The sequence below is a fragment of the Pseudoliparis swirei genome, chromosome 6, assembly GCF_029220125.1.
Source record: "Pseudoliparis swirei isolate HS2019 ecotype Mariana Trench chromosome 6, NWPU_hadal_v1, whole genome shotgun sequence".
NCBI classification, from domain to species: domain Eukaryota; kingdom Metazoa; phylum Chordata; class Actinopteri; order Perciformes; family Liparidae; genus Pseudoliparis; species Pseudoliparis swirei.
Window position 1 is genome coordinate 21127287 of NC_079393.1, and position 22993 is coordinate 21150279.

Consider the following 22993-nt stretch of genomic DNA (forward strand, 5'->3'; position numbering starts at 1 on the left):
CTATGAATTGAGGTGCCATATGGGAGAGAGACGCCACAGTGTGCCAAATCTGTTTGCACTGGTATCCCTGGGAAGAAAAAAATGAAATTCAAAGCAACTGGATAAAGTTTCAGACAGCGACTTTTTTAATCCCAACCGTAATCTAGATTAAATTCACATCTGGCATGTCCCCTCCGTGCTTCCACATCCTTCTCTGACCACTCTTCTCAGAAAAAGTAGTATTTTTTGGAGTCCACCCCAGCATTGATTGTTTTTATCCCAGACCTGAGGATAAACACAGCTTTCCTTACAAAGATGTGCGCAGAGATCGGCCTGAGCGGCGTAACATGAACACAAGGAGGTGATGTAAGAGGGGATTGTCATCTGTTATCTGTGTGTTTGGCTCGGACAGCTGTTTCTGTTTCTTCTTTTCACAGAAACATTCAGCGGCAGGACTCTGATTGAGCATCCTGGCTCGCCGAGGCATTAGACCATCATACCCACAACATGCCAAAGAAACTGCAGCTACAAGAGATTTTATTTGGAGTTTTGCTAAGTACACGTCATGGTTGTTAGTGCTCATCCTCTCTCACTCGCACAGCCTCTCTCTCTCTCTCTCTCTCTCCAATCTCTCACTTCATTCGTCGTCTGATTAAAAACTAACAAAAACACAATCTGAACCATCACCTCTGCAAGTGTTCACCTTGAGTTTATGGCAGAGTCTTTGAGTCCAGGCATTCAAACGTATAAGAGATATAGAGATGGTTCATATGGGCCATCAGTTTGTTTATCTTCTCAGAACATGGCTTTAAGCTATTCAAAAGAAAAACTAAGAGGAGCACGTCTTTGAATTGATGACAGAAAAGTAGAAGAGTATTTAGTATGAGACACATTTTCAGGTCATACTGTATAGGCAATATATTTAAAAGTAGAATAAAACTCAAAGTTGCAGTTGGGCTTCTAAGTATTTTCACAGTGCAAGGAAAAGCAACTTTGGATTGAATATTGCATGTTTATGGAAGCAGCTGGTTACTAATATTGCTGCGGAGGCTTTCTGGTCAGACAAACTGGACCGTCCAATTTAAAGGGTTTAAAGTCTTTCTGTTTCTGTGCAGCCACGGTGTGCACACTTGTTCTCAGCAGAGCAAAATAAATGCCGTCTGTTGGATCTCCTTTAAATCCAGTGCAACACAGATCATAACCACATAGGAGGCAAGGCCATTGGAGCAAGAGTCATTTGCAGTACTTATTGTATGCAACGCAGAATGGACTCGTATCTTCTCGGGTCAGTCAGTACAGTTCAGAAAGCTGCAGGTGGCAAGCTGTGGTTATTTCCTGCAGCGTCGCCACCTTTCCCGAACAGAGCAAGAGACTCCAGCGAGTGCCCACTGCCCTTGTCTAGAAGCAATCCCAGCCCCGATGAGTTCTGCTCCCCTCCTCCACCTCCCACCTCCTGCAGCTCCTCGGAGGCGGCAGCGGCAGCCGCGGCCGCCGCCGCGCACTCCTCTTTGAACAAGCGGTCGTGCTCCGTCTTGAGCTCCTGGTAGGAGCGGGAGAACATGTGGAAGATGGAGGTCGCGGGGAAGGCCATGATGAGGATCCCGCTGAGGATGCTGCTCAGCGCCACTACCTGACCTGGAATGGACCTGGGCACCATGTCGCCGTAGCCCACGGTCGTCATTGAGATGATGGCCCACCAGTAGGAGGCCGGGATGCTGCTGAAGTCATGGGTGCCCGTGAGCTCGCTCTCAGCCAAGTGGACCAGCGGGGAGAAGAGGGTGACGGCCACGCAGAGAAAAAGCAAGAGGAGGCCAAACTCCCGGGTGCTGCGCCTGACCGTCAGCCCCAGCGTCTGCAGGCCGAGGGAGTGGCGAGCCAGACGCATCACGTAGAGGATCCTCAGCGCCCGCAGAGTCCTCAGCACCAGGCTCAGCTTGTCCAAGTAGCCCTTACCTCCTCCTGGCTTCTCGTGATCCATGGAGGGGTCGTCCTCTGACACCACCAGGGAGACGTAGTAGGGAAGGATGGCCATGGCGTCGATGATGTTGAGCGGCCCGCGGAGGAATTCCAGCTTGCGGCGGGCCTGAATGAACCGCAGGAGGAACTCCAGGGTGAACCAGGCCACACACACTGTCTCTATGATGAACATGTTGTAGCACTTAGATGAACACTCACCCTGAGGTAGAGAGGAGAAGGCGAAGGGTTGGGGGGAGCGAGAGAGAGAGAGAGTTACAGAGAGAACGAGAATGAGAGGAGCAGGAGTTTGACAGGGAGCAAGACAGATGGGGTGAGATGGAGAGAAGACAAAAATCCTGAGGTCAGATTACCACCCTCGGTAATTATTCGTACATCATGAGCTCCAGTCACTCAGTATGCTAACGCCACCGCAGCAGCATTGATAGATAATACGGTGACACAATCAATCAATTAATTTATCAGGGCAGGTTTCAAGGATTAATGTGACACTCAGTGGGAGCGCAGACAGAAACAATGTTTTATGCCCTCTAACTACAGGATCAATGATATCAGAGAACACTGAGTGACGGTGCAGAAGAGATTAGGCAGCATTAACAGTTATCGCTGTCACTTTACTTTTCCTTTTGTTAAACTAGCCTCTATATTACACCTCCTCACCTTCCCTCTGCAGACGATATCTGCAATCACTTGATGTATTTGTTCATAATATATGAAGATCTAATTTCACTTGTCTCAGCAACTACAATGAAGAATATTAAATGTTTAAGATGCATTTCCACGAAGAATTTCCTTATGAATGAGTATTATGTATTAACTGAGGAAATATCTTTCACCACAAATTAATGAATTTCTGAGTCGGCTAATTAAATCTCTTTAATGTGCGCATTGTCGTCCATATTTAATTTGCATTCCATTGAAGAACACTAAACATCAGAAGAGTGAAAGTTGGTGAAAGTTTGAAAGTATACTGATCTCTCAAAGACGTCCGACAGTGTCTGAAGGCAAACGCGCTTATAGATTTTTAAAAACAGATCACTGGAAGCTGGGCCAAAGATATGTGACAAAGATATTCACGGTCTTGAACTCTTTTGTAAATACTAAAAATGACAGAAGTCCCTGTGGAGATTAAAAAGAGAGTTCATGAAGGTTCTTGTCGACACTACTCATTTCATGTTACTCAGAGAGAATATGAAACCAAAGGACTTGATTTATATTAATGAAATAGACATTATTTGTGTGCTCCCCTATTAACCTATCCCATTTTCTCCACTTTTCTCATCGTTCACTCTCCCGATCATTTATCTCTCCGCCCCTGTGTGTCTCATCTACTTTCTTACCCATCTATTATCTCTCTGGCACCTTTCCTTTTCTCTTCCGGCCTCTATCTCTGCCTTCTCATCACTCATTCTGTTTCCTCGTCCATCACCCTCCGTTCTTCATTCTCTGTTCACCTCACACACCAACTTTCAGATCCCAGATTCCTTCAGAGTCGGTCGAAGTGAAACACATCTCCTCTCTTCCTCTCTGCATGATGCTTCCTTCACACACGTGTCCCATTCCTCACATCCGTGTCCTCCCTGCCTTTCGCACTGATTTCCCTCCCAGTGTGACTCTTAGCCGACTTCATATCTAGAGTGACGTGTATCTGTTTCATTTGTTTAGGTTTTACAATATATGCAGTAATATCTGCATTCACTCTAAAACCTTTTTTTTTCACACTGTATTTACACAAATGGACATTTTCGGAGTTGTGTTTCTGACATCTGATTTCCAATATTTACCCAGCTTTGAGATCTGTTTTTGCTTTCCATCAACTCCTGAGGGAAATCTCCGGTTTTTTAGATGCTAAATGCTGCATGCTGTCACCAGCTTGCTCACTTTGTCAGTGTAGGCCTACCACATGGTGCTGCTGGGCAGGTAGCGTACAGGAGATGTTTCAGAGCTTTTTTGCTGAAAACATCTGCCTGCTGCATCTGGAAACAGGGGTGATGAATGCAAGTAAACCAAATCAGTACAGTTATGAGCTACATGTGTCCCAAGTCTGTGTTGAAGCTACAAAGTGTTGACACTGAGTTAAATATCGACCCCATGAATTTGACCTGCTCAATTGTCATTTTATTTGCATCCCATCCTCTGGTCCCCAGACTCCTCTGTTCTGATTCTGATTTACTCATCAAGGTAAATTGCAGCAGTAAATAAACTGTACCATCACTTTGGCTTTGGCATTACGTGAAAAACAGAGCGTACGAGAAACCTTCTCTCAGTAAAGCTGATCACAACTTCATCCGCCTAGTCCCCACCTACATACAGTACAACATTACAATGGGGAAAGTCCTTGCAAGTGGACCATGAGTGCAATGCAGAACGCTTAAAGATTGGACCGACGTCATCACTGACTGCATCCTTTTCTGCACGAATACAATTGAAAAGGTTAAAGTCTTTTAAAAGAAAACACCTTGGACCACAATCTATCTGAAAAGACTCGCTCAAACTCAATAAAATAGCATTCACCTCTGGCAACAGGACTGAGGCTCAACTCACTCAAGCGAGGCTAAAGAAGTAAATAAAAGGGGCCAAAGGTGTCGACAAGATGAGGGCAGAGAGGCTGTTCCAGGAGGGCAGGCCAGAGATAGAAAGGTGCTAAAACAATAGCTGGCCTCCCACACAACCCATCCGACAAGACCAGAGGCATGTGTGGAGGTTGCAGAGAGCCTGAACAGCTGTTACTGCAGGTTGGACAAGCACACGGTCACACAGGAGAGGGAGGATCTGACCACAAGAACTCATCACTCCCCAAACCTCCACCTCCATCCTCAGATCCACAAACAGCTTGACCTCCATGTCCCCAACACCTCCCTGACCACGGGAGGGCAACACAGACACTGGACTCTTTTAAGACCGACCTGAACACCTTTTTATAGAGGAAGGCGGTTTGACTTGGGGTTAAATCACTGCCAGCTATTTTCTTTTTATTATCGTTAGTTTTTTACTATCTACTGGCTCTCCAGCACACACAGATTATTGTTGAATGAAAAGCTTTACAAATAAAATGCATTCTTCTTCTTCTTCTTCTTCCATCAAGGCTTTTTATCTAAAAATAGCTCCGGCTGTATCTGGAAACAGGATCATAAATGCAGAACAAATGAGCTAAGAATGGCAAAAGGTAAAGCTGAGGGTAACTGCAGAGTAAAGGGTCAAATGCACCACTCCAAGCACTTTAACACTGCAGGCCATCATTCACCCTTTCACACACAGATGGGAGGAGCCACCGGCCCATCAGGACTAACTAACATCCACACACACTCATGGAACTGATCCTCTGATTGAAGGACGATCCTGCTCAACACTGAGCGCCCAAAGTCAGCTGATAATTCTGTGGGGAATGGTCACATGACAACATGTCATTTTATTTCAGCTTTAACCAACTAAAGCTCAATTTCTAAAGATTTCCCATTCAGTTCCAAATATTAAAAAAAGATTAAATATCCACATTACTGAATTCATCCTTTACTCTTCATTGCATGTGTCAGTGTGAAGTGGGTAGAAACTGGGATCCACCACGGCTCCAGCTGAACAGTCCATGATTTCTCCAGAGAATCTGAGGGGCCGACTGCAGGGGATGTGTGTTCCTCAAGTTGAGGACATTTACAAAAGGAAAATACACATTTGATATTTAAAGGGTCTCTGCTTGAGAATTACCACTTCAATATATTGCTAACTAAATACAGCCGTAATCTTGCCTGCTTTCCCCATATTTCCCCTGTCTGGTTTCCAGTCCTGCCGAGATCTCTGGTGGCCCCCCTGTCTGACCTGCATCAACCAGTGCACACCCCACCTCTCGTTTACGCCCTGCCCCACTGCTCTTTCGGTCTCTCGGGCTCACATTTGGCCCATCAGGGCTTTGTGACACCGTTCTCAGCCTCTGCTTGACACACTTTTACAGCTTCCCCCTTCTATACACAGACGCACACACTCGAACACACAACACTTGCCACAATTCCCTATATCCCCCTGACCTTATCTCCACAGTGCGACTCTCACTGGAAGTCTGTGACAGCTCATTTGAAAACAGACACTGTTCGACCCCAGCAGCTGTCTAGTGTTTCACATTCCTGTCCGTATTAACGCATCTCAAAGTCAAATTAGGATAAAGAGCGTGGCGAGGGGGGGGAATGAACGCACAGGGCGTTCTGGGGACGGGGACGTTCCAAGTGACCACATGCCGAAAAACCACTGCGACAGAATCCTGCAGAGAGGAAGGCGGTCGGTCGGCAATCAATTGAAGCGCATGCCTTTCTGCCGAGGAGACATCAAGGCCACGCAAAATATTATAAGGTAACCAAGGGAGACGTGAAAAATGAAAAGTTGATCTTGCAAAGCTTGAGCAACTTTTCCCAATGGTTAGCAAATGGCCATGACTACTTAAATGAAGCAGGGGGCTTTTCAGCTGCGACCAGCACATCGAGCACACCCTAGGGGCTCCACAACAATGTTGATTTCTGTCATCGGAGGCTGAAACGTGGCATCCAGTTCAAGTGTGTTGGTGCGAAGGTTTGTATTCGTGCCAATTGCCAAAAAGGGGGTGTGGCACTGGCCATTAACCTCTAAACTCATCAGACTCTTATCAGAAGCATGATAGCGTTTCTCTTTCATTAATGACAGTACGCGATTTCATAGTTTGACGGTTTATGAGTTATGAAAGGGGCGGGAGGCTTATTATTCTCAGCTGTTTCTGTTTCATGTTGCCATAGAGGTCAAGTGTGTGTGTGTGTGTGTGTGCGCGTGTGTGTGTGAATGCATGCCCTGGTGGATGCATTAGGAGTTACGTATTTAAACTCTACAGATTCTCAGGTAATCGTTTCAGCCTTTATTCATTTTCAGGCTTATATGAGCTTCTATCTGTATCTTTTTAAACAGTTTTTGCTGATGAATACTTTTGACATCCTGTTTATATCCTTCAATCACACATCGTAGCCCCTCCATCAGCTTCCCATCGGAAATCACGTATTTGACTTCAGTAAGTAGCAGAGGGGGGAGGGGCTTAGTGAAGGCTGAATTGAGTTTGACACTTTAGTGTCTACCCTCTGCTAGCGACCCAGCACTGTGCACTAACAGAGATCTGTGTACCGTGGGTTTGAAGTGTAAATGTGTTGCTTTGTTGTGAGACAACAGAAAGCTTCTATAGCACTGAATTATGAATATTTGTTTCTACTTCTCGACCACATAAAGCTCCACATTTCACTGTCTTTCTTCAACTCATGCAGCTGTCATACTTTTCCATAAAGGATATGGAGACATGCAGATGTGTGCTTTTCTAGCCACTGTGTGACTATAAACTGCAATATAATTAAAATGTGGTTATTGTCCTTGTGCTCCCTGGTGTTTCATTCTAACTTTTCATTTCGTGCTCTGCCTTTTTCACAGCATGTCTCTAACTCCACAGCTCTTTCTTCTCTCGCAATCAGGGAGAAAAAGACCCCATGATGATCCGACCCAATCCACGGGTTTGGGCAGAAAAGGGAACAAAAGAAAAAGACTCTGCCCATCAATCAGCTCTCCCTAGCAGCAGACCTGGAACACACTTTGCACCACTGAACACAATCTCTCATAACTGCAGTACTGACCTTGCTCTGACTTTAAAACTTCTAGAAAGAAGAGGAGAAGGAAGGAGGGAAGGGACGGATGGCAAAGACACGCAGAAAGCATTGGGGAGTGTGGTTGAACGCCCCACCACTGGCCTTCACTGAAATGCTGCACATCAAGCACTGTGTTCTGTTCACTCGTCATGGGTTATTAAAGGGGCTGTGTCATGTGACACCTCAATCCATCATCAGGCTGTAACCTGATCGCTGCATGTACGCACAAATGCACACAGAGTGCACGTTAAGAGACCGAGCATCCCCGGTAGCAAACCATTAGCAAATATAATATGATATATTACACTATTTCATAATCTATTTAATTACCGTTCACATTTTATGCTGTTCTGAGGTTTTCCGCTGACAGAATTCGTAAACCAACAGCACGTTCTCAAAACTGTCTTATTATCAAGTATTTTAACTATATATTCAGTAAATATAACAAAGTTACGATAACAAATACAGGAAAATGGTATCATTAGGCTACAATTTACACTGATATCTAGCACATTGCACTGCTGTTTAGATGCTAAAACAGCATTTCGTTGTCCTAGTACTCGTGAAAAATGACAATAAAGTTGAATCTGAATATTATCATAATTGGTATTGAGGGTCACTATAAAATTCAGAGTTTTTTAATGCACCTGAATGTAACTGTATTTGAAGAACACATCGGCCGCTGTCAACGGGGAACAAAGGAGTTAAACTTCACATTTTACTATCACGCTGACAGATCTATTTTCTTGTCAAAGGAATGTTATTTCCATTACCTAAATGTACATGTACGCTAACATTTCAGCTGGCCAGCTGGCCAGTCTCCCAAGACAGACCGTACAGTGACTCCAGTGACACGCCACATACTTCCTCTCCATATGAGTGTGTCCTCCCACTGACGAAGACAAACAGCTTGTTCACGCACACACACTCTCATGGACACAAATGACAAACGAATGGCTTGGAGGTTGGATAGATATAATAGAGGAAAGAGGACAATAGGAGGAGGAAGTGTAGGTGGCTCAGCAGTGTAGGAGGGTACAGGAGGAAGGGAGTACAAGATCGGTTGATGAGGAAAAGATGAGCTGATATCTGAAGCATCGTGTTCCCTTCACACCCCATACGTCTCTATTTGCTGTCTGTCAGGATGCTGAACACACACACTCACACACACACACACACGCACACACGCAAGCGCGCACACGCACACAACACACACGTGGGCACTTCATTTGTTAGGGTCTCTCTTCCGGGATTGATTCATTCTAAATAGGATGAAACAACATTGTTAAAAAACCCAAAATGGAATTGAACTAAATGTGTTATAGACTACACAAACAAAAATAAATTTTTGTGATGTTATTTTCTCCTGCAGTATTCTTAAACATTCCGCTTCTCATTAAATTCAAGATATAAGAGGTGCATCAGCAATGTGCTCGCAAAAGAGACTTGAGTACACACACACACACACACACACACACACACACACACACACACACACACACACACACACACACACACACACAAACGCACAGAGCAAAAAAGCATCATCCTTTTATTATCTGTGAAAACAAAGAACAACGACATGTTTTGTTTATTTGTTCTCTATTACAACAGGGATAGTGTCCCATCAATGTGTCGCATCAGTAGGCATATCGGAAAATGTTATTGAAAATAACACACACACATACACACGCATCTGCTGCTGCTGGCTCTGCAGGATGCACGTAGGAATGCGGAGGCACGTTGCGACAACAGGGCGGAGCTACGGTGTGAAGGGTGAGTTTGATTTCGCGGTAGCTCCGGGCAGAATAAGACTGATGTGTGGCGGTGATCAGTGAGGACAACTGGGCAGGGGTGGACACCTGCTGCTCCCTACGTCACCTTGGGGGATGCTGCTGTGTATTTTGTCTATTGCATGGGCCACAGCTGTGTTTCCTCTCGCTCCTCTGCCCCCCCCCCCCCCCCCGTTCTTCTCTTTCCGTGATGTTTCTGATGTCCCTGCCTGTCATTCTCCACCTGTCCAATAGGTGTCCTCAGTGTAGTCTCCTGTACTGTCCATCAGCCCTGATCTGTCTCTGCTTCCTCAGCTGCTCCGTATCGCCTAGTAGTGTCTGAGTTATTTTGTTGTTCGGTGCTGTTGTGCAACATTCCTTTCTACTCGACGATATTAATCACATTTCAAAGGAATTGCTGCAATTAGTCGGGACGTAATAAATCTGCACAAACTTTGGGTGACACTGCTTCACGAAAGAGAAATAGCTTGCAGAAAGTTATGAGACGGTACGTGGAAGAGACATTTATCCTGAATGAAGTGTGTGAACTTATATGGACATAAGGGACGAGGTACGTGTCTCTGTTCAGATGACGACTGTTCCTCAATGTTTGCATTTCAAGAGAAAATAATGTTTCAACAAGCTTGACAAAGAGGCCAATAACTCTGCAGCCTTCCTTTGCTGAACATTTGGAGGACACCAACCATGTGTCCTGTGCCCCACCTGTGCCCCAGTCCAACTGTGTTATGCTGCATTCAGGTGTTTGACTTCCTCTGGTTATTCTGGAAACCTGGTTATGTTTCTAAGATGCATGTTTACGTTACTGTAGTTTAGGTCTCCAGCACCATTCAGCCTTCAGTCCTTCGTAGGGCATGCTTTTTGAAAACCATTTTACTCTCTTTATTGACAGTACTGCATACTTGTGAAGGGTGCATGACATCTATGACCCTGTGTCCTTGAGAAATATCTGTTTTTTAAAAGATTATGAGAGAGAACAAAGTAACTTTAAAAAAAAGGATAATCTGAATCAGTGAATTTTGTTTAAAAAGCCATATAATCAAATTGTCATGCAACTGAAGCAGCAAATTGTCAACTGTGAAATCACTTTTCCATTGTATTCAACAATCTCCAGCACTGACACATCCAGATGTAAGACAGCCTTCTCCATAGTGTGCTGTACTGCCCTGTGCTGTGTGCTGCCGCCTGGTACAAAGAGGATAAACACCTCGTACTTTGCTGTTCTCTCCCATAATCCCACTTGGCAGCCATACAACACATCAGACGGCGGGAACGCAGCACATAACCAGATAGGCTGCCACCGCAATGGAATCTGCTCCACGCTGATACGGTCCAACAGCCCGCAGACACAAATACAGAAGAAATGCACATTCACACACGTACGTAAGTGCTCTAATGGAGTTTCCTTATTAGCATAGTTCAATCATACAAATATACACACATCCTCTAATGGTTTGGAGGGGTTTGAAACCTGAGCAGAATTTGAAAGTTGTAGGCCACTGCGTTTATTTGTTCTTTATCGACCTTGAATCTTCTACTTCACATTATTTCAGTTCTGATGAAAAGGCAATCTGCAGCTAGGTCACCTCCCTCTGACTGTGTGTGTGTCTGAGAAATGATGAATACCCAAATTGCATCCAATTGGTTCATCACCCCTCTCCTCTTTTCTGCATCTGATTCACTTCTGTTACGCCTTCTCTTTTCTCTCTCTTTATACTCTCTCTCCAGTACGCCTAAAGTCATATTTACTCTCGTTGACTTATAGCCGCTCCGACCGACTGCCAGCACCAGTCCCACCGCGCTGAGCCAACAAAGTTTACACACTCGGACATCTATTTATGCTTCGTTTGTGTTTATTTAATCGAGGTTTAAATTATGAGGGGGAGGTAGAAAATGTGGCACATGAAGAATGGGCTCGTAATGAATTCTTAATGTGGTGCCCCTGTTGTTACACACTCGAACAAGGCTCATGATTGATGACAGCCTTTTGTCTTTTGGGCTCAGCAGGTGTAACAAGCGGACTGTGTGTAGAAAGACAAAGAGAGTACACACAGAGGATGAGTCACTTTCAGCCTTTCTGTTAGTTATTTGCATTCCCTGTTTCAGTGTGTGGTTCACAATTGAATGACCGAGAATAGATTTCTAAGTTGTGAAGAAAATAATCCATCTATTGTTATACAATAGTATGACATTAAAACAGAGTTCACAATAATTTCTTCTCTTTTTTTCACACATCAGATTGTTGGCTGTGTTGCTTTGAGCTGGAGGGCAAATTCATTCATGCTTTCATGTCCACAAAGTCACAAATGTTGGAAACCGAATCACAACACCCCCCTTTAGAGACAACAGTTTGGAAACTGGCTTTGTTGATTTTACATATTGCAATCTGCAGTTCAGAAGCAGGAGGCGGCCATAGGAGGACATTCTTCTGAGATTTTATCACAGCCAACACTTTGATCTTTTCAAAATGATTCTCAGTGGAGCTGGACACTGGTGCAAAATGACACATAAAAGAACAAACAGTCTGTTTCTGGCTTTTGGAGGTATATGAATAGCAGAGCTATCATGGCAAAAAATGTCCTTCCTTTTTCATTTGTACTTCGCTTCATCACATATTGTCTGCAGATGAGGGAACTCCCTGTGTTACCCTTCTCATTAAACACACAGTGTGTGACCTTTGGGGCCCAACAAGGGTAGATCACATCCTACCACACACAATGATCTTCCTTATGAGTCAGACGCCCTCGAAACATTGTAGTTACCATTCCTAAGTGAAGCTCTGGGACCATATTTTGAATGACTAACCTTTAGTGTTGCTAAAGGCTGTGTTAATGCCATTTTCCATATTGTAATTGTAATTGTAATTTAGACTCAGATTTAGATACTATATTGTTTAGATTCATATTTAGATTTTGTTTGTTATAGTGATTGCATAATTGTATGTTAGTTTGCATTGTTTAGAATAATCAGAGGTGAGTTGTGACATATTGAGCTGGCGCATTGATATATCAACGGGCGGACTTGTTTCACGGTTGCACCAGAATTCAGTAAAAGGAACGGAGCGAACTCACTGTTTTCTACCGTTGTTGAAACACATTACACGCGTAGACTCGTTCTTTCCGTCTAAGAGTGGCTAAACAAATGGATTTGTCAAGAAACATCTACTGATGACACGAAGGGAGTTTTAGCCGCTACAGGCTGTAACATTCATATTCCATCACTGCATCTACGCGGTTTAACACGGCGAGAATGTACGGTCAACAGCCTCAGTGTGATTACACACTGTTACACAAGCTGACTATCTCAATGACATTAGCATTTGTAATGTACAACGCTTTATGCTGCGCTACGGGCCATTTATCTCCTTCTCTACTCATAAGCCTCTGCAGCTAGTGTGCTGTGGAGATTATGAAAATATGTAACCAAAACAACCTGTTTTGGCTGTTTTTGCAGGTTGTTAAGATGACAGAATTAAACCTTTGTCCTCGTGATGAAGAGAAACACTTTGCTGAGCATCTTATTCATTAGTTCAGCTTTGAGAAAACAATATTCTTTAAATAAAAGTCTTCTTTACTGATGATCTCTCTGGCCTTTTCTAAAATTGCTTTGTTGTATTTTTTGTTGTGCTCTTTACTAGAGATTCATGTTATTCATCTATTTGTCCTCATTTCCACATAACAGGAAGCTGCAGCATGTGTTGAAGAGATTTTATATTGGTACATCAAGTTCTTTGTATAGTCATTCAACAATGATACCATTTGTTGACTGCGCTCTTAAATATTAACAAATATGACTATGTTCTATAAGCCAATATGTGCATTTCCTGGGAGTGTGTGTGCTCTCTCGTGTTTCCAGGTGATGCAGCTCCTCTGGGAGGAAAGATGAGGACAGGAAGGAGAGAAAAGAGGCTTCACGTTGGGTCTCGTGTTTACATCCTGCCCTCTTACTGTGTTCTCGAGTCATTCTCCACAAAGACAGACGATCTCCGTCCCACTCTGTCTCTCTTTCTTTGTCTTTGTTGTGTCCCAATAGAATAAGAAAACACACAGCCTCCTGTCCTCTCTATAGTCACTTATCCAGACGGTGTCAATGGTTGAATAAGACTATTGACACATCTCGGCTTGAGAACGAGAGGATAGTCCATCAGAAAACGTTTCAAACCCTCAATATGAAGCTTAAATCATGCAGGCTGCTACTCGGCTGTCTCTCACTCCATCACTCTCTCTCTCCAGATACTTGTGATTGATGCGCTGGCAAGTAGTTATTGAACATCAAATCCCTCTCCAATTTATGTCATTAAGGGCATAAAACAGCCACTTCAAGTACTCCCCTGGCCAGAATACAACTGAATTAGGAAAAGGAGAGCAACTCGGATGGGGCTGTCTCACAATACTGCGTCATTCGTGAGAATATTAAAAGGTAAGTATCTGAGCGACACTCGCTGAGAGTAGAAAACACTTTGATGTATCTGTGAAAAAATGCAGAAAAATTGAATGACAAGAAAGTTGCTGCTTTGCGGAAAAATTTCACTCGGAGAAAGAAAGGCAGTGCCTTTGGTGGATTGTTTGACATTTGAACAGCAAAGAGACGTAAACTCAGGTTATCAGTGTGTGCTGAGACCTGCTGCTGCAGGGACATTTACAAGCTGCACACACCCTGTTCTTTCCCATCTAAACATTGGAGTCGGACAGTAGAGGACATATGTGTGATGTTGATGGTTTTGTTTTACCCTGAATAAAAGCAGTGAATGGCAAACTTATTTTCATGGCTTTTAAGAGCAGTGTTATTTTTCTTTACACTGAATAAAAACTATGGAACAATGCTACTTTTTGTATGTGTATTTACAACAAGCTGACCTCCTGTGTCAATCTCATCCATCCTCGTCGCTGTGTTTCTGTTGCTGTCTAGCCAGGCAGCTAACGAGCTCTGCAGGACAGAGACGTCCCCCATACATAGTCCCACCAACAAAACTCTGTTTGGTCAAACATTGCTTCCACTTGGTGAAACAGCTGTCGATGAACACAGCATCAGTCCTCTGTGAACAAGTCCACGCTGTCTTTTACTTCTGTACTCTTCACTTTCAGCCACCGGACAAACAGTGAAAACAAAACGTCCAAATCTTGCGGTTGGCGCATTTCTAATCTGTGTCGGAAGAATGTGATGTTCACATTTTGACTTGTTACTCTGATCTGCTTTCTCACCATGTTGACATATGTCCAACATGATAAAAGACTACATTTAAAGGTCCAACAGCCCTTCAAACCTTGGGGCTGTTGGACCTTTCTATCAGCTGCGTCTGAAAAGCTGTTGGAACACTACCTGTTTGGATATCAATATTTCATTCATCTATTAGCATTTCTGAAACACATCAGGAGTGGTTGTGCTTCCTGTCAAAGCGTTGAAGCCGTCCACTGCCTGGTAGAACAACAGTGGCTCCACGATCATATACAGAGCACTTAGAGAGACACACCCTCAGCAGGAGATGGAGAGTTGACGGATTGCTTATCGTCCGGGGTATTGAAACTGAGCTGTGAGATAAACGCCCTTCCCAAAGCAGTTACTGCTTGGTGATATACAGTTTGATAGAGGGGATCAAATGAGGACAGGCGGAAACACATTATATATAGACGGAAGAGAGATGGAGGAGGGGGAAATAAAGCACTGTTTATCTCTTGCTTTTTACCCGGCCAACGCTAATCTGCTCTCGGTTTTTAAGTCTCTCTCCAAAGCATGTTATTTAACTCTTTTCTCTCTCTTAGACATGGACATTTGTTTTTGTCATCCTTCATCTACCACTTATTCTGACGCTGCTGACCCAATCCGAGGCAGGCAGCAGAGCAGGATGGATGACGAGTGGACGAAGGAATGTCGGCCCGCACAAAGCAGACCAGAGACAGAGCCCCCTCAGCAGGGCCGTGCTGCTCTGGCCCGGCCAGGCGAGCTGGACAGTGTGTATAGAGATCAGTCGCCAAACACACAAGACTTGTTTGAAACTCAGGAGCACGCAGAGAGAAAAGCAGATGGATCTGCCCTCCTTCATACAAGAATCACACAAACCACAATGTCCTCACAGGGGACAGAGATGTCCAACAGAACCATACAAACGCAAACACAAACACCTAGGGTCTTGGTTTTACTTTCCGCAAGCGAGCTGACAGGGAAATGTTTCAGGGAAACGTTACACTCTGTGTCCGGTTTCTCCCTGTGACAAAATGACATTCGACATCCTCTTAGCTCCTCAAAACTCTAAATTCTTTTCCTTCTTTTTCTCTGTCCATCTGCGTAATTCTAAGATGATGGACGTGCACAAACGTCCTCCTTACAACCCACAAAGTCCTCACAAGGCATGACGATGTCTAACACAGGCCGTACACACACACACACACACACACACGGCAGTGTAACTGCTGCTTGTTCCTGAAACACTCTTGTCAGGCGGAATCAATACCGGATAACAATGGTATGTGTATGTGTGTAAAGGTTTGCGAGGAGTTTGTGCGAGTGCACTGGCCCCCGAGGTCAGCTCCATCACTATACTCTGTTCACCTCGCGGATTCACTGTTTTTCATCTCAATATCTCAAATGTTAGTGTGATACTTCAGATCAGGAAATACAATCTGTGCATTCAGCAAAACCTGTCCTGGTCCCTGCTTCTGAATGTATTCTACTGTATATCTGTTTGTTTTTTGAGGTGAACCTGGTCACTGCTGTCAGTGTATAGAAAATTAAACTCCGGTAGCATGTGACAGCCCTGTCCGTTTCACCTGTAGACTCAGTCTATAGATGTGTCCTCTCATATGTCTCCAGCTCTTCTCAAACATCTCTTTAAGGGGTTTGAGATTGCTTCTTCTTTTTGCAGCTGAATTTCCAAATTAAAGGTAAAAATCAAAAGGCAAAAGTTGTAATGTTTAAAAAAAAAAAATATGTTTCACTTTATACTCATTATATTTATTTGACTATTTATGGCACCACCCATCTATCCAATCCTGTCCATCTGTGTTCCTATGGCTGTCACCGACTATTGGACTCCACCTGGCAGTGACTCTTCTCAACTCATCAGGCATTCTGTAACCGACGCTCTCTTCCTCCTCCCTCAACTCTCCAGTATCGTACCCTCCTGCACTTGATCCCTTGGCGGCTCATATGAAAATCAATACAGCGGCGGTGCTGTTGAAGACTTCTCAACAGCTGTTGAGTTTTCTTGCAGCAACCAGTCTTTGCATAAGATGCATTTACATATACTATTTCTTATTTAAAGGCCTCTTGGAATAAGATGGGTAACCTTCAGGATAGAATACCTGCCTGCAGGTGAAAACGTATATGCAATGAACAAGGATATGCTGCAGTAAGATCTTAATGTCGTTATAAGACTTAAGACTGAATGCAAAGATTCTGACTCAGCCGTATCGGTTTCGGTGGATGAGTTCAGCTACATTGTAAGTGAATGTGACTTCCAGTGCATGTATGTGTGTGTACAAATGTGTGCGACTGTGAGTGTGTCTACTGATATCCACTATTGTGTGAGATAAAGTAAATGCGTTGCATTATTCCCCAGTGTTTACTGAGAGACACAGGACAGGCCTCAGTGAACTGCGCCGGCTTCATTATCCCACGCTGTTACGGGTAGACAAGATCACAGGACATGCACAACACACACACACACACACACAACAGCATCCCACAAGTATATTTAAGAGGGTGTGACGATGGGGACATTTTTGGAGCATTTTGAAGCACGACTTTTTGCAGCATCACAGAAAATGTCCGCCTCAATCTGAAATGAATGAGATAAGACTCTCACACATTGTGTGTGTATTCTCACTTGGAAACCCTGACAAACAGTTGGCGCACAAGGGCGATGCGTTTAGTTTCCAGGATACAAAGTTAGTGTTGGAGATAATGAGCATCCACTTTGTCACGTTAGGCTATGAGCAGCTCTGCTACTTCATGGTGGCCGTGTCTTTGCGCAGGGAAGAACTGTGAGGAGAGACGGCGGTAATCACTCACACAACTCATCTCACTGACAGGCCCTGTTGGCACTACACAACTTGAATTTATGAGTCCTGTTCAAGTTTCAAGCATTATCATTTATTATTTAGTAGCCTACCAGTTTGACTTTGGTTCAGGGCCCTCACTGTTAGATTCACAACATGCAAGAATACTGGTTCACTCACCCGGTCCTCTTCCTCTCTGAGGTCGGGCATGGTGCTGATACACAAGCTGATGACAGTCACCGCAACCATGATCACAGACAGGCAGGCAAAGATCTTCCCCGGTAAGCCGGACTGCGGATTCTCCACCATGTCTCTCAGCCAGTTCATCACCTTCTTGGACCTCGTCTCCTCCACCGGCACCCGCTGCATGGCGTTCCTCTGCCTGCACTCCTCCTCGTAACGCTCCAGCTCGTTCATCTCCTCGATGCGCGTGTACATCTTCCTCTTACAGCAGCGCTCCATGTACGTTATCTCCACCCCCCAGTAGGTCAGCTCGTCGTGCAGGGAGAGGACGCACATCTCCCGCAGCAGGCGCAGTTTCCCTGCAGCCAGGAAGTTAAGTATGATCCTGAAGGCGGATGGCGAGCGGTCGAAGAAGAACTCCTTGCGGGCTTCGTCATAGTCGTCGCAGACCCTGGCGATGTCCTCCGGTGATCGGCAGCCGCGGAGGCGGCCGAGTCGCGAAAGGGAACTGCTCCAGGGTGGTCCAGGGGAAGGTGTAGCGGTTTCCCCCAACGTTGATCACCGCCAGTAGGGCGTGGTCGATGGACACCAGGTCCTCTGGCCGACGGATGAACTGAGCCCTCTTGTAGTACACGCCCTGGAGAGGGAACAAGGAAAAGCTTTAAGGGATGCGCAGCTGCATCTTAAATATTCATTCATCTTGCTCATATTTGAGGCAATATCACTCATACCTTGATGGTCTCCGTCTCAGGGATCTCTGTGAAGATGCGGTCGAGGCTACTGTCGTCGCTGATGGACAGATTGCTGAAGTCATGGTTGGCGTTGCTGATGATGGGCATGGCAGCATCTGGAAAGCACGCTGCTCCGCACTGGGCAGCTCAGATCAGGGAATGAAGGCAGAAGAAACCTGAAGATTGCACCAGGCTCAACTTTTTAATCTCAGGGGCCAAACTGTTTTTTTCTCTATCTCAACCTCCAACAACTTATGTTAAATCTTGCAAACTTGAAAATCTTTCCTGCCACAGCCCAGGTCTATTGTAGACAAGCTGAGCATAAAAATTGCGGTAGCTCTCAGTCTTTTTGGCCTCAGATCCCCTCATAACAAGGAGTTCTTTCTCAATGACAGACACGCTATGGCTTCGGTTTCCAACCAACAGAGGGAAATCCCAGAAAGGAGACAAATAAGGAGTGTCACGATTTCTGTTGACACATTTTAATGTGGATGAGTTCTGACGTTTCCGTCAGAGGTCCATGATGGTCTTAGTTGGCGTATCGGGATTCAGCATCAGATCAGAGAGTAATCTGTGTCTGAAGCGAGAGTCTGTAAAAGGAAAAGCCCAATAGAGAGAGCGGCTTCGGATTGATCAGCGGCTGATATCTGCAGAGGATGAACTGGATGAGTCCCGGAGGTGTCCTGGGACTGAGGGGGGTCTTCGGTGTCGCCGCAACAGTATTAGGGAGGGCTGAGAGCCGAGATGGCTTCATGCAGGCACTGAGAGAGAAAGAGAGCAAACAGGCCTTATGGGAAACACATAACAGAGAAATAATGGGCAAAGACTAGTGAAGAGATGCACGAGAAGACAAAAGGTGAGGAAGACGAGACCGGAAGCACACCTCAATGAGACCGCAGTGCGTTAGGCTCTATCCGCCCCTTTCATTTCCTTTCAATGAGAAACAAGACCGACACACCCGCTCTGCTGCTATAAATGCTCCATTATGTGGTCAGAGAGCAATTTACACTTACATCAACATCCAGTAAGGACCGGCCTGGCTGGTTCACACGAGTACGTGTGTGAGAAGATTCAATGGGCAAGTAGAAAAGAACATTCAGGTCCGTGGTGTTATTCACACTGAGTGAGTTGCTGTCTGTTGGGCAGCGCTCCTATCAACAGACACTGAAGCGCAGGGTCCAAAATGTTTTCCCTGAAACCTATTGGCACAGTACGGCATTACAGTTGCCCAGAATGGCTCGCTGTGTATCAAAGCATTAAATAGTTGTGATTCATTTTAAACTGGGTGTTATTCTCAAATTATTTATCACTGTGACTAACTTACATTGTGTCTATTTTCCTACTGCAGAGTTACTTCATCACATGCATGAAAACCCGAAGATAGAAACGTTTGGAAGACTGGCAGCAAGAAAGATAGTCAGTTCATTGAATTAACGGCTGACATTTTGACTTTTTTGAAGGTCATAGCATTCAAATCTGAGGCTGCAATCCAGTTAGCCAACGTTAATGCCGTCGATTACACTACTATGACAAGAAAAAGGTCTATTACACACTTGACTCAATAATAACTGTTCATAATGACTTTAAATCTTTGAAAGTGTGTTTTGATATGTTGATTTTAAGTGACAGATTGGATAACATTCGACCAGCTCCACCACCTCTCAGGATAAGAGCCACGTCTAAGAATAGATTTAGGATTGAGGGCTATGGTGGCAAATTATGAGAGAATAACGTAAAGTTTGAAACAGCTGGAATCATCCTTCGAGACTCGTTGCTCCTCTTCTTGTATCCAGCTGCTAACAATAAAGCTGACTTACATTTGGGTGGCTGCCCTGCACTTCTTCCCTGCCAGCTTGTGATGTGAATATAAAGCTATCATAGATATTTCCACACATGCCACTGCATTTTAATAAACTGGAATCTCTGGGGGTCAATTCCAGACACACATGTAGGGGCAACATACAACACATGCACACACACACACACACACACACACACACACACACACACACACACACACACACACACACACACACACACACACACACACACACACACACACACACACACACACACACACACACACACCTCTCTGTCGCACCTGGCTCACAGCCCTGATGGGGAGCACTGTGCGGTGTCCTGTAAGACTCAGGCAGTCTTGTTAGAATCACAGCAGCGCTACATGTGTTGCTCATTGCAGCCGAGACCGCATAGTTTCGTCAGTCCTGAGATTATTCTGCTCAGTGCCTATTGACCGGACCCACAACCAGCGTATTGACTGTGTGACTGGACATCACCGACAGCCTGAAGCAAAGGGGCCGCACCGACATGCAGGACGAATTCAGATCCGGGAAGATAGGATCTCCTACTGTTTGGAACCAATATATAATTTCTGTTTCGATGCTGGTGTTTCATTTCCACCTCAAAAGGGGGAGGAGAGCATGATAAAGTATTTATTAATCGATTTGTATTCCCTGTAGATGTTTTTTTTTCCTGTTGGAAAGTTAATTGAAGAAGGTGTTTTCAGTACAGCACATCGTGTTATCAGCTTCGCTCGACTTCCTTCGCTTCTCAAATGGACACAACAGACGGGAAGGGGAGGATATCAGAGGAAGTGGAAAGTAAACTTGTTTTCTTTTTATTTGGAATTTAATTACATGGGAATTTGTTTTTTGTGTACTGTAACATTAAAAGCACTTTTGAACTAACTTCGAAATTAAACATCTACACTGGTCAACTTGCCATCTGTTTAGAATTAAGTCAGAGAGCTTATATTATATTGATGGGACAGTGTCCGAAAGTCTCCTATGGATTAGATTGCCTCAATGTGACTAACACTCTCTCTCTCTCTACTTGCAAAAACGCGCGCGCGCACGCACGCACGCACGGATACACACACGCACGCACACACACACACACACACACACACACACACACACACACACACACACACACACACACAGAGGACCATAACTATTTCAAGACCATTAATTGATCTTGGTTATTTTGGTTGTTATTTTGCGGAGAGAAAAACAAGTACGTTTATAGCACCCCTTTTTATATTACAATTAATTGTACGCGCATGGGGAACAACTTTGCTTTCGTATTTGAGTTCAAACCTACTAAATCGAATAGGCTACACCGTCTATATCAGATCAAACACACACGTACACACACACACACACGCACACACGCACGCACCAGCCCCGTCAGCATCAGTGTAACTTGTCAAGTGCATCTTACCATCGTGAGCCCCGGACTCATCTCCAGGCGACTCGGTGTGAGATCCCGTTGCCGCTGTGCAGTCCCTGCGGTCGTTCCACACTAGCTCCGGCTGTCAGCGACCGTTCCACAGCGCCACATGTTACGGTAACAGGAACAGCTCTCCGGCGTCCGCGTCATTCAAGCCGGTGGAGGGCGCGCGGAGAGTCTGAACATACCAGGGATGGAAGCAGCGGGTTGGGTGCGCTGAAAGTGTCCCGTTACAGCTCGGATAGTGCTGCTGCAAAGGATGAAGAGGAGGAGTAGGAGGAGCAGGGAAGGGGTCGGGTGGGGGGCGGGAGTGGATGGGGGTGTGTGAGCCGCGGTGCGTTACAGAGGAGACACCGAATACCCAAGTTCAAGTTTGCGTAAAGGTGACAAAGGGAACAATAATGTGTGTAAGCTCCTGATTAGAGAATTACATTCGACCAGAACTGAAGAGGGAGTGTGTGTCTCACGCTCCCTCTATTGCTCTCTTCCCTTTCCGATGATATGGAATTCAAGGACACTGAGGAGATGCTCTCAACCATGTCATGCCCTCATCATTCACGCACCACAGGGCGCGCGGCTACCTCCCATTAGGACTGCAAAAGGACTTGTGAACGTCCAGGGAAGTAGCCTACCGACTCAGAGTCCAAATGTTGCCAACACAGCACTAAACACACATTATTACCACTAAAACTATATGCAACGACAAAGAGGCAGAACAGTGTAGAGACATCATGTCATCATGTCATATATATATATATAATATAAATAAATATCTCATTGGTCTTTAAACCTCGATGTGCCCAGCTGCAGCTCTTATGCTGAAGTTGAGTGCACGTTAGGAAGAACACAGATTTGTTGAATGAGCTTTCTGAATGATACAAAATAGAAAAAGAACATTGTGTTTTCTATTGTTCTTTGGGAACAAGGATACAAACAGATTTCTTTTCATAATATGGATGATGCACAAAGTATTGGCGGTTTGCATATGACATGGGCGGCTGACTCGAAAACCGGAAAAGGCTAATGACCCTCTGGAGAGTGTGTGGTTTGTCCCTTCTAGGCTACTGTAGCAACATGGCGGCTCAGTGAAGAGGATATGAAGGACTCATTCTAAGGTAAGGAAAACACGTCATTCTTGATTCCAGTTGACTGTACACTAAATACATTGTTTTCTTTATAAGAAATTAACTTTCTGCCAATAGATCCCCCTAAATGCTACACATTGTTCTTTAAACAGCTCATCTCGTGACACCATCACATAAACAATTTGTTGTTTTGTTTAGGTAACAAAACTACTGGTTTAGGAAATCCTGGTTGGGCTGAATATAAGTATGTAAACTAAGCAGAATACCTTACTGATATCACTAATGGCAATGATGTCACTTTTGTACATAATGTAATTTAATGTCACCTATTGAGGTGTGTAGGATCGGGTTTGAAGGCGTGGTCTG

The 22993-nt window shown here is 44.7% G+C and overlaps 1 protein-coding gene across 1 annotated transcript; it reads right to left on the reverse strand.

The window, feature by feature from the left end:
* Window positions 1–499: 499 nt before the first annotated feature.
* Window positions 500–21764, reverse strand: kcng4a (potassium voltage-gated channel, subfamily G, member 4a). The gene is given in 5 exon segments (XM_056417618.1): window positions 500–2155; window positions 17557–18061; window positions 18063–18196; window positions 18291–19051; window positions 21534–21764. Coding segments are annotated over 4 exon segments (1623 nt in total). The 5' UTR covers window positions 18399–19051; window positions 21534–21764; the 3' UTR covers window positions 500–1279.
* Between the last annotated feature and the right edge of the window lie 1229 nt (window positions 21765–22993).